A 13,255-nucleotide genomic window follows, 5' to 3' on the forward strand; every position below is an offset into this window, starting at 1 on the left:
ATACACATTACTACTTAACAGTCAAGTGCCAAATGAATTAAATGCTCCACACAGTGGGATGCTATCCTGTAAACAGGAAGTGAAAGGAGGTAGTGAGGGCTTTACAAATGCTTGACCTTCTAACGACCATGCAGTACATTGTTGGATAATGGCATGAAGGATGAATTTTGAAATTGTCTGATTTAGGATAGACAAAAATGAACAATGATTGACTTATCCACGTGTTTTCAAACTTGTGAACAAAATACTTGACCTACAGAGACCTATTTTATTATTAGCTAATAAAGAGAAGCTGATAAGTTGTGGTTGCAGAAGCTCCCTCTATTTCTTGCAGTCATTTATGTATCTTCTACAATTAAATGACAGAGGGAAATTTAGAAAGATTGTTGTAGATTGCCTCTTTGACAGTGATCCCGTGTGAATATCTGGGCATTGCCATGTCCTAACACTAAACAGTGAGGTTCACACACTGATCAGGGTTTAGTTTTGTTAGCATCCAGAACCTGCAGCGATACATGGGCGGGTCCACAGACCTGTTGCCGGGGCAATGGCTACCATATTCCCAGAATCCATTGGGTTCAGCTCCCACCTTTACTTGGACTACTACGTCACAACCCATATATATATATATATATATATATATATATATATATATATATATATATATATGGGGCAAATCCTTCATCTTTGCTTTCTCTCTCTCTCTCCTCTTTCTGCGCCACTACCCTCTACTTCCTCTCAATTAAACCTCTTGCACATGGAACTGTCTGGGCCTGATGTGATACTTGCAGACGTGTCCCGCCGCCGCTCAAACACATCAAGCTTTATGTGTTTATTTCTGGATTTGTAGGCAATCGCCCTCCACCCATCAGGCTCCAGTGGAATCGAAGAAGTGAATAAAGCTTGCTTTTGTCAAGCTCAGAAAGCTGCCATTTCTGGCTTTTCTCCCCACACATCTTTCTTCTCTTTCTTTTTTCCCTTTCCATTATTTGTTTGTATACCTTAATTGTATGAAGTAGTGGTATCCATCATAAACTTTTCTGCAATGTGTATTAGGTTCAAGATTTAACGTGGTCCTTTCTTGGAATGTGACAATGGCACATCTCTGATCAAGGCTGATACTAGGACAGCCAGAACCATGTGCCTCACTTTCTCTTCTCTTCCAACTTTCTTTTTCTTCATACCTTTTCAATCTGTTCTTTACTAGAGAGGTGAAGCACTAAGGTGTAATCACAGGATTCTTGTAACATATTTGCATGTTTATGGTAGTATTCTGGGTAGTCACACTCCTAACAAAAGTGATCATCACTTTTGGTCCTCTTGTTCTGGACTTTGGATTTTGTTGTTTATTTGTAATGAATCATCATTCCTTCCATACTCTGACTTTCTGGTTTGCTCCTCTAGCCCAATCTAGCACAAAGTCTCAGAGGTTTGTGCTTTAGTATATTTTACATTTGATTCTTCCCCTCCAGTCATTCTTAGCATTTTCCTTCACCATGCCTCGATTAACCTATTATACCCGAGACACTGCCGTCAGTTTCATTTGCTCCCTCACCCTGTGCCTTCCTTTTGCTTTTTATTATTCTATAATGATTGCCTTTAAATTAGTTTTCTAAAACAATTATTTGACTATTCTAATGATATTCAGAATCCTTCATCCTTTTCCTACACATAAGCATTTGATACAAATACTCCTTTAATATACATGGTTATCTAGAATGTACATCAACTGAGATTGTTGTATTTTCCCACTTTACACAAATGCCTACCAATATGGTCTATTCATTTTTTCTTTTACCTATTCGTTCACTTATCCTTCTACCCAGTTAAAGACTTAATAGTTTAGGATCAATGTTACATATTTAACGTGAAATGATCATAAAGTTGAAATACTGTGCTCTTGAGTGGTTTTTCTCTATTTATGAGAAAAGCAAGTGTAATAATTCACACTATTACATTACATACAGCATGAAAAGTAAAACAGAGCCTAAGAAGCATCCAAAGGAATGATTTCCTTTGTTTTAAAGACTAAGTAGGGGCAGGCTTCATGATAAAGGCAATAAACTGAGAATGGAGGGAAGGCATGGGAATTGTATTCTTCCAGAGGAATGTGAACAACAGACAGGAATGAAGTGTGTGAAGTGTGGTGATGAAGGTTGACACGCAGTGCATGGCAGAGACTGAAACAGACTGAGAAAGCAGCAGCTAGGCGCAGGAAGATGAATCTGACCATATTGAGGTGACAGGTCAATATGAAGGTCAGCCATAGCAGGAATCCTGCAGCTATGGGTGTAGAAAAAGACTTCTTGTGGCAGCTTCATGGGCAGTTTGTTTAGGATGAGCAGAGGGAGGTAAGCAGTAGCGAATTCCACTTCGGCAATTGTTGCCCATACACTGGGAGCAAGGATAGCTGGGTGAAGTCAGTGCCAGGGCCAGAAATCAGGTGAACACAAAGACTGAGGTTGGGGAAGACTAGTGCATCCCTCTTAGGCTCTTTCAGGTTGAATTTTCCATCTACCTTTCTTGAATGTCCTCATCTATCATTTAGATCTTTCTCTCTTCTGAAGTCTCCCTACAGGAGTGGTTTTCCACATTGGCTCCATTTATCATCAGTAATATTACTATGTTATTTTCTAATAATAAATTCACCATGCAGCACCTCTTTACATCCACTGGGTTGTTTTAATTGAGTGAAGTTCAGTAATGGGTGTTCTAGCAAATCTTTCATATTCCTCTTCAAAGTCTTCAAGAGTCTCAGAATCACTGTCCTTGGACACCTGACATTTCAGGAATGGCCCTTCTGTTCCCGTGACGTTTATCACTTACAACACCACACTGATAAATTCCTTCTGATGTAAGTGTCTTGACTCTCAGCTGGAAGAATAACCTCTTTTCAGGAGCAATGTCGCACTATCAACAAGAGATTCAATAGTGCCTTTGTTGTCTTCTGATTGCCAAACACTCTCCCCACATGCCTATGGCATTGCTGGGTCAATCTTATGGATCCAAGGATTCATCCATCAGCCCATCTGCCTTCCTGGCAATCACATTCATACCAGTTCCTTCTGATGCCAAATTCATAAGTCTTAGAATTCACCTTGGTAATGTCAAACTTAAAAAGTTAGCAAGTCATAGGGCAGTATTTGCCTTTTTCTGCTTGTTTCAGGAAATGGTCAGGAGGCATTAGGAAGTCCTATAAAACATATGGCAATCTGCTATGGCTGGAGAGTGTTGGGAGGAATTGGTTAAGTTAGAGGTCAAATCTATAAGGAAGATAGCACATCACAGAGTACCAAACACATATTCGTAAACGATATAGTAGGAAATGGAGTCTAATCTTAAGCGGTGAGCAGTTTTTTCTGTAGGTTTTCCAAGGAAGAAGAATATCAGAGTTGTGTATCAGAGTTTCATGATGAAGACAGGCAGCAGAATATTAAGAGAAATTGAATCAGGATTGTCAAGATTTAAATTACTTGAATATTCTTTCTAATACATTGAAAGTATACAATTGTAATTCAGTTACTTACAGTAAATGTCAAAGATTTCTTGCTCAGAATAAATTGTTTTCTGGCCTGAGGGTCCATAATATGTCACAGAACAGGTGAATGGCATTTGTATGTCAGACTTGGTTGTCTTGTACTCCAAGGAGGAAGTCACGGTATACAACTGCGTTCCTGGATCAATTTCCTTTTTAAAAAGTATGGCCACCTCTAAAGAAAGTAAAGGATCTCAATGATAATATCTTTCACTGGAAAATCACAATCCATAGTTAAATATCCCAACACCCTTAAGATATGAGTTTGTCTTTCTAATAGTACTTAGCAGGAGAGAAGGTTGATACTCAGTGAGGTAAGATGTCATTTTAAAACGGTGAATCATAGACATAGGCAAAAATAGAACCCTAGAATCCCATCTCCCACTCAATTTAATTAACTTCCAGAACATTCCATATATAGAAACACTCTATTCTGCTTTTGAATCTTCTATACAAGGGATAAAATGGTGTCCAAAAAAATTATCCAATAAGTTAAAAGGCACTTAATTTAACTGAAGCATAGACATTTAAATAGAGAAGGGGGGCATCATGTTTGATTCTGGATAGCTGATAGAATGAGTAGCCTAAACAATATTAAATAGGCCACAGGAAGTCATTGCCTGCCTCAGGCTTACCTCCATCAACAGGTTGTAGCACTTTCCCATTCCTGTACCACGTGATGTTGCCATCTGGGTAACTGTCTCTTGAGATGCAGTCACCTAACTGAAAAAATGTAAAGGAAAATTTCCTCATTTCAAATAGTTTCAAATCCTTCCTTCAACATGGAAGCCACAGAATCTTCAGCAAATGGAGTGTCTTCAACCATTTATTTCCTAATTTTAAAAATCACCCTATGAATCTTATATAAAAATAATGCTTCATATTAAATATTATAGTCCCAACCATTTTGAAATGTACAATAAAGCTTTCCACTATGCATAAAATCACATCCACTTAAAGGCATTACCAAATTCATTTTGATTCTATCCATTTTTAATATTAACGAAATGACATTATAACTATATTAATATTGATTATTGCTGTGGTTCATAGATCTTCAAATGCAAGAATCATTTAGTGTTAAAATGTGGCACATCTCCAATTCCATTTTCATTTCATAGTATAAATACTTGCCACATTCGATAATCCTCAGTTTAGTCTTCAAGTGAGTTTTTAACTATATTATTCAACATTTATCAAATACTGAGTAATAAAAATAAATGGCATTCAAAAAATTTGATCTTATGCCGCTACACAAACAAAATGGAATCGTGAGGTATTTTAGTTAATGAAGATGAAATTATTACCCAATTGATGTGCTCACATTTGGGCCTCCATCTTTGCCGGCCTATTAACTCCACTTCCTTTCCCACCTGTGATAATGTGATTGTATCTGCTTTCTCTCACCCTGCACTTCAAACTTTCAGTGATTTATATAATAAAGTCTAAATGTTACACAAGTCTTGATTAACCTAAGAACTTTTTATGCCTCCATGTTTATCTCACAGGACTTTCTCTTGCCTTGAATTTTAATGCCCAAAGTTTCTGAAACACCCCAAATTGATGTTCACCACGCACCACATTCCTTCACATCAAATGACTTTAGTTAGAAAGCCCTCCCCATGTTTGGACTAGAGCAAATCCACTTATTCTTCACTGATTCTAGCAAGAATTTGATTTATTCACATCATAAAGATTCTCCTCTTGAGGAACAAATGTGCCTCCTTCCACAAACCCATTGCCATGATCAATGATTGGTCACATTATTCACACTTTGTCTTTCTGACCTCTCTGATCGGACCTGAAGCACTGTAACTTCCATAACAGCCAGCACATCTTGTTTGTCTGAACACCTAGGGGCACCTAGATTGAGTAACGCAGATAATAAAAACAACTTCTCACCTTTTTTAGCTGATCTGTTTCAAGAAATGGTGCTTTGTTTACAATTTCAGGTTTAGATGGTTGCTCTAAAGTTAAGTAGAAAAAGGTGTAAGTATACTGGAAAAGATAAAGGACATGCATGTGTATGAAAAAAAGAATCCATATACTGAAGGCAAAAGCTCAATCAATAAAGAATGGATTATTCCCAAATATTCTAGATTTACAGAACACAGTACATAACCTGTGAAGTAAAGTATTTGATTTATGACTTTAAATATTGTTTTAAGAGCTTATAAATCCTTTGAATAAAATATCTCCAGTGTTCTCTAGATGTTTTATGAGGTGAGTATAGTTTTGATGATAAGCATAGGCCAATGTTCTAATTGGGATGTATTATTTCTAGTTGCTAAACATGAGTACTTTCTGCTTATTAAGGAGAAGGTTTCCAACTCATTAGTTGAGAATGATATGATTCACGAAGCCAAATCACAAAGATTTTAATTGGAAGCCCACATTTCTGAGGCTTAAGCAGCCTCTAGGATCTCCAGGGAAAATCCCATTGGTCTATATTTTTTTTTAACACGCTCTTAGGGGATTCTTAAGCACACTGAAGTGCAGGAAACATGACTGTAAGAGATTGAGAAAGCCACGTAGTGATGTCTATGCCTCAGTTTCCCAAATAAACCAATGTATATCTCTTATTTAATCTTGTGAAATTATGAAAATAGGAGAAAATCTTTCTAGTTTGGAATTTGAGACGGAAGAGTTAAGTTCTATAAAAAAAATTCTAGACATAGCTTCAGATGCGATTGATTAAAATCTCAGCAATGATTTCTTAAACTAATTTAAGGAATCTTACTTTTATTAGCATATAGTCATTGGTCAATATGATAGAAACTTTGTGACGTTTGCACACGCTTTATTATGGAATTTTATCTTGCTCATCCCCATTTTCATCCGCTGTACTGGTCCCCACTGGCTATTTTCCTTTTTCTAAATAGTACCTTCTGAGTCTTAAAATCTTATACTTTTAAGTATAGACTTCATATATCTGAGAAAACAACACCACTCTTTCTGAGTTTACTTAACTTGCTTAATACAAGGACCTTTAACTTTTCTATTTTCTGCAAAGATAATTTCTGTAAAAACTGTTAGTACTTTTTTTAATTGGTGGATAGTAACATTTACTCTCACACTCTATTTTCAATGTCTGCTCATATGTTGGTGGACATCTGAGCTGAATTTACAGTTTACCTGTTGGGTACAGTGAGGTGATAAAATGGTTGTTTAGGTATCTCTGCTGCATATTAATGTTGATTTTCCATTGAGTAAACACCTAAGGATGGTACAGTTGCATACTACAGTGGTTCTGCTTTCTGTTCTTTGAGAAAGCATCATTCTGGTTGTCATAGTGACTGCATTGATTTGTATTCTCCCCAGCTTTGTTTAAACTTTCCTTTCTTTGTAGTCATGAGAATTTATTGTTTGATTTCTTAAAAACAGCCATTCTCACCATGATAGGAGAGAATCTTAATGTGGTTTTGGCTTTGAATACCCTCATGGCCTAGAATGTAAAGCATTTTAATCTAATATTTATTGGCAGTTTGTACTCTTTAGAACTGTTTATTCTCTTTGCCAAGTTATTGATTAGATTAATAGAGTTGGCTTGTTTGTTTCTGTGTGTGTGTGCTTATTTTTTTGAACTTTTTATATAGTCTCAATATAGAATTTATATTCTTCTAGTTTTCTACAAATGATTACTTTTATACTTTACAATCAAATAAACTAAGCTGGGCATGGTGGCACACACCTTTAATCCCATTACTCTGAAGGCAGAAATAGGTAGATCTCTGAGTTCAAGGCTAGCCTGGTTTACAATGCAAGTTCCGGGATAGCCAGGGCTACAAAGAGAAACCCTGACTCAAAATCAATCAATCAAGCAAGCAAAGAAACAAACAAAAAAGAATCAATTCAACTGTTTGCAAATCTACATAAATCTGAATAAAAAGTTACTGAATAATTTTGTCAAAATTTTGGTACTTTTTAATTCACAAGTAGTTTAAAGAGAATACAGACTCATTATCTTTCAGAGTAGAGTTACTTTTATTTTATATACACATGAAACTAGTGACTTTTCCTCTCATAATTTTAATGTTAATATTTTCAAACATTTTTGATTGCTACACTAAACTGAATTGATTTCTGTATACTTACTACTCAATTTGGAATTCAGCTGTCAGACTTACCTAACCAGACCATATAGGAATAGAAGACAAAAACATAAACTAAGTCACTTCCTTAGTTTAAGTGACTAAAAATTAGAAAAAGTTGCCAAAATTTACCCTCAAAATAGTGACTAGTTTGTGGGAGAAATATATGGTATGAAGTTAAATCCTTTTGTATGATAGTACAACTTAAGGCTGTCAGCATTTTAATGGAACATTCCAAATTAAAAGTGAATTATTGATCAAACATTGACTTTTTCTTAGAACCCATGCTATCAAAGACAAACATTTAATATGTTTGAGAGATGAATGCACCCAGAATACTTAAACAAATGAAAAGTCTTGGGTCTTAATTAAATAAACCAAAGTTCCCAAGGCCCAGAAGCCAGTTCTTAAGCAACACCAACCTTTAAAATTCAAGAGACAGAACACATTAATTAATTTACTCGATTTTTAAAAAATGTGTCAAAATTAAGAGGAATGAAAAGACAACTGACATTTAATTTCTTCATCATTACTAATATCTTTGGAAAATATGGAGTGCTTTGTAAATTCTAATTTAGGCTCTGAATAAAAACTTATTGGGTAATTTTGCCAATTTTTACTACTTTTAAATCTACTAAATAAAACAAACAAAATAGCTCATATTTGCTTCCTCTTACTACATAGCAGGTTTACTTCTTATTTCTTTTCTTTTTTTAATCTTTTATTTATTTGCTTATTTGTTTGTTTACATTCCAGATTCTATTACTCTCCCAGTCTCCTCTCCGACTGTTCCACATCCCATACCTCCTCCCCGCCCCTCTGTCTCAATGAGGATGTCCCCACCACTTATCCCCACCCCACTAGACCTTCCCACTCCCTGGGGCCTTCAGGCTCTTGAGGGTTAGGTGCATCTATCTTCTCTGACTGAACCCAGACCCAGCAGTCCTTTGCTGTATATGTCTTGGGGGCCTCATATCAGCTGGTGCATTCTTCCTGGTTGGTGGTCCAGTGTCTGAGAGCTCTTGGGGGTCCAGGATAATTAAACCTGGTAATACTTTATCAATAAGCACATAATCACAAATACTGTATCTATGCCAAATTTATAAAATACTTTGTTTGCATTAATTATTTCTAAAATTCATCATTGTTTTAATAAACATAAGCTGTAGAAAACAAAAGAAGAAAAAAAAGACCCGGTGAAAGGATGCTTAATTTTAGTCCTTAAATTTATTCACCTTTTCTTTACAAGAGTCACTGTGAATTTTGTGATTTAATGATAATTTAATAATAGTAGCTATTCTATTTCCTTGAGTTATTTTCTCATAGATTCTTGCTTCAAATCTTTTGCATTAACTACATTTTTTGTATGTAATTTTCTTTTATATTAGCCTGTAACAATCAATGGATATTAGTTGGAGGACCATTAAAAGGACACATACTATTTTAGCAAAATTGCATATCGATTCCCACGTAGTGTTTTTGTAAAACGAATACTTCATGTGAATTATGTCTTAATATGATTCAAGGATCTATAACCAAGTATAAAATCAAAAGAAAAAGCAACACTACAAATTTGTTTATAGCATTAATTTAATTAAGTTGACTTATTTAAAATTAAGCCGATGTTACTTCAGAACAATATGGAGTAGTTTCTTTAAAATCTTTTACCAGACCATGGATCAATTATATAATTATGTCATAGTTCATATTTTTTTCCTTGCTGGCCTGTCTCAGCTGAAGTAGCTAGGAGTGTATTATGATAGGGACAAGTGTGGTGGTACATTAAAAATTTTAGGACAAGAAGATTTTACAAACAAATCATATAGTAAGACCCAGAACACTGATAATGCAGTAGTTTGTTGCATGTATAGGTTTGTGTGTATGTGTGTGTGTGTTTGTGTGCCTGTGTGTGTGTGTCTCTCTCTCTGTGTATGTGCGCCTGTGTGTGTTTGTGTGAGTATGTCTGTGTGTGTATAAGTGTGTATGTATATATGTGTGAGTGTGAGGGTGTGTGTGTAGGTTTTGGTGTCATGTGCAATATAGAAGTATCTATAACAATGGAATATAATTCTAAGCCTGAAAGGGTTTCTTTTTAACTGAAGACATCACAGGCTTGCATGAATCTGCTTTCAAGGCTTACCACAAATGACTAAAGGCTAAACTAGATATAAAATGCTGTATAATTCCAAGTGCTCTGGAAACGGAAGCTTTGCTTCTCCAGTCACTCCTTTTGTTTTGTAACAGGTTTTTCTGGAGAAGAAACTAGTACAGAGATAATGGGCTGATCAGGAATAAATATACTAAAATAGATACCCGAATTCCCAGCTCCTACTCTCCGGCTATATAGCTAGTGAATTCTGTGAATATCGATTTTCAGAAAAAAGTAGAAATCAATACTTACTAAAAGTTACAGTTTGGGCACCCAGCCCTCTAATAGACAGATTAAGATGTAGTTCTGGGTAGAAAATTGCTCTTTCTCACCCACAATACTCTTGCCTTACTCTATAGACCACACACAGGCTAGCTCAGCCAAAGAACAAGAAGATACAAGTGCCCTGGCAGGTTTGTGCAGGGGTGAGACTCCCCATCCCTGTTTACAATCAAATTCCTCATAAGTTACCAAACACTTAAGCTAGTGCATCTATGGAACAATGTTTTATTTTTCTCAGTATGTTGGGAAATGTTATTATCACTTTTATTTTTTTAGTATTTAAAGAATCAAAGTGACTTGACTATAGTGATACACATATAATTTCAATACTTGGAAGATGAAAGGAGGAGAAGGGGTTGAAGGGCAGCCTTGGCTATAGAGCATGTTTGTGCAATAGCCTGGGCTGTGTATGACCCATGTTTCAACCCCCCACCCCCTTATTTACCTCCCCTGCCAAATGGAAGAGTGAAATTGTAACGCACAGTTTAGGTCTTATTTGTTAAGTAGCTCATTTTCTATTTTTTTCTCCTTGAACAGGGTTCTTTACTATTTTCTGGTTTAACAATTTCTACTGGAGGGAGGAGAGATTCTCAATTTTCCAATTCGATGAAGCATTAAAGAGTCATATCCAAGTAGGACTTGTGAAATTATGTGTGGAGCCAGCATTGGCCAACACTTTGAAGACTGGCCCACTGTACACAGACCGAGTCCTGGAAACAGGCTTCATCTAATACCACGGCACACCAGCAGAGCACAGAGAACTGGGAAAATTAAGACCAAAGGCTCACCAAGAGGTGCTTTAGATCCTTAAAAAAATCAAGATGGGTCTTCTTATATTTCCCATACTGACTCTGAATTTGTATCTGACCTCGTAAGTGTCTGAGGCTGCCTCTTCCTTTTCTTTTCCTCAAGTAGTTATTGCAAATAACTGAAACAGTGAATAGGATTCTATCCACTTGACTAGAAGCAGCTCCTTACCATGCTAGACCCCATTCCTTAGTTCCTGGTCAGGGCTCTAACAGCAGCAGAGAGACTCCTTCCATGTTATCTAAATCATTCATTTTACTCAAGAGGTTGTTTAAACCCCAGGCAGGTGAAGACACTTTCCAAGGTCAGAAGTTAGTGGCAGCTCTGACAGAGCAAGGTCTTCTGGTGACTAGCTCACAGATTTTTCCATCACATCATTGACAGCCATTTGGTGCTCTTGGCACCTGTTTGACCTCTGAGACTTTTGCACAGTCATTTGAATGAATCTCTGGCAACGTTCAAAGGTCTAATCTTGTTTCCAAACAGTTTTATTACTCTCAAATGTGCATTAAATGCAAAGGCAGTTTGATTTTGATGCCATTCACGAGCCGGTTAATGGTGACAAGGCACGTTACTTTCTTGGACTGGGGTTGGCTTGTAGATATAATTTCTTACATCAGAGATGTAGGTTAAAACAAAACAAACAAACCTACATTGAAGGTAAAATCATCAGTCAGGCCCTCTGGCTTGAATAAGAGCAAGTTGATTTTGCTCCTGGGTCTGGCAGTCCGCAGATGCTGATCTGAGATTGGCTCATATGAGCTACACTGGATGCAGTGGTACATGGCTCATGTTGCTAGGTGATTCAGTAGAAACAGAGGACTGATTGATGAGCACAGTAACTCCTAAGTGACTGAAATATATACATGCATAGGATGAAAGTCTCCCTGCCACAGCTGCTGCTGGATGCACAAAAAGTGGCCTGAGGTAAATTCACGATTCAATGAAAAGAAGTGAGGTTCCTACATGAGATCTTGTAGGACTGCCGCGGTCATCAGGGTTGTCATTAATTTTCTTAGATTTAGAGGGGTTTCCATGGCTTCTCAGATGCAATGCCATTTTCAAGAGTGTGTAACTTGCTATGTAAATTCTCTCTGGCCCACAGCCTGGAATGCAAATTCTGCTTCTGAGAATAGCTTTGTTTTCAACAACATTCAAAAGAGCAGGGGATTGGAGTTCTGGAGGTATGTGGCGTGTGACTCTGTTTTAAGCATCACCAAAAGCCTCTGCATTCTAAAGTAGCTTACAAATTTTATTAAATTAGTTTGTATTCTTAGATATTTATATAGCTTTTTTAAAAAAGAAAACTTGGGAAATACCACAAATGATTCTTCTAAATATAAATCAGGATGTACTTGACTTGTTTGTGTGTTACTGTGATGTTCGATAATTTCATGACAATGTATAGAAAATTGACGATGGCAAATTAATTTACATGATTAGTGTTTTTTAAATTTCTATTTTTCCTTTTTTTGTTCTTTTTTTATTAGATATTTTCTTTATTTACATTTCATTTCCTTTCCCAGTTTCCCCCCGAAAACAAGAAAAACAAAACAAAATTTAAAAAAGCCAAAAAACAAAAAGACTCTGTTCATTCCCCCTCCCCCTGCTCACCAACCCACCACCCCCTCCCGCTTCCTGGCCCTGGCATTCCCCTACACTGGGGCATAGAACCTTCACAGGGCCAAGGGCCTCTCCTGCCCTTGATGACCAACTAGGCCATCCTCTGCTATACATATGCTGCTGGAGCCATTAGTCCTACCATGTGTAGTCTTTGGTTGGTGGTTGAGTCCCTGGGAGCTCTGAGGGTACTAGTTAGAATGATTAGTGTTATGAGTTAGCCTACCCACATTCTTGGAATTTATAATATCAAAACCTATGATAATTTTGCTGTTTTTATTGTTGTTAATCTGCTTTTAGGGGAAATGTAATTAGCAAATCTACTGTTCATCTCTCTAATAAAATCAAAATAGAAGAAAAATAAGCCAACATGGCCAATGGTAAAATTAGAACACCAGTCCTTCATGTATCCTATGGGAGTTGGCTAGGCTGGTAAACAGTTGGGTGTGAGCTTGATTAAAATTATAATAGAGAAGTGTAGATGACTTCTAGAAAGTGCCTTCTAAGCTAAAAGGTAATCAACCGAAACATGTAATATACATTTACAAGGCTTTTCTGGAGAACAAAGGTTTCCTCTGACAGTGTTAGTACTCTTTGAATCCACATCATGAACCCATCTGGGCTTTGAAGTCTACATAAATACTTAAGGGACAGCCTTACTTAGCTGCATAGGTTATTAAAGAGAAACACGAAAAAATCCATGGTTACTTGCTCCAGTTGGAGGCCTCCAGGGTTTCTTTCTTTACTATTTACTTGAATCATTTCTAGGAA

At 36.7% G+C, this 13,255-nt stretch overlaps 1 protein-coding gene across 2 annotated transcripts in view; it reads right to left on the minus strand.

The window, feature by feature from the left end:
* The window catches only part of Alcam (activated leukocyte cell adhesion molecule), a 196,296-nt gene that overhangs the window by 34,339 nt on the left and 148,702 nt on the right, over positions 1 to 13,255 (minus strand). For both annotated transcript variants that reach the window (XM_031364062.1, XM_031364063.1), the window contains exons 4-6: positions 5,438 to 5,502; positions 4,171 to 4,258; positions 3,528 to 3,710 (exon numbers count right to left, since the gene is read on the minus strand). In XM_031364062.1, the coding sequence (XP_031219922.1) occupies positions 3,528 to 3,710; positions 4,171 to 4,258; positions 5,438 to 5,502 (336 nt within the window). The remainder of the gene's footprint in view (positions 1 to 3,527; positions 3,711 to 4,170; positions 4,259 to 5,437; positions 5,503 to 13,255) is intronic.

This window comes from Mastomys coucha, unplaced genomic scaffold (genome assembly GCF_008632895.1).
Source record: "Mastomys coucha isolate ucsf_1 unplaced genomic scaffold, UCSF_Mcou_1 pScaffold12, whole genome shotgun sequence".
Lineage (NCBI taxonomy): Eukaryota > Metazoa > Chordata > Mammalia > Rodentia > Muridae > Mastomys > Mastomys coucha.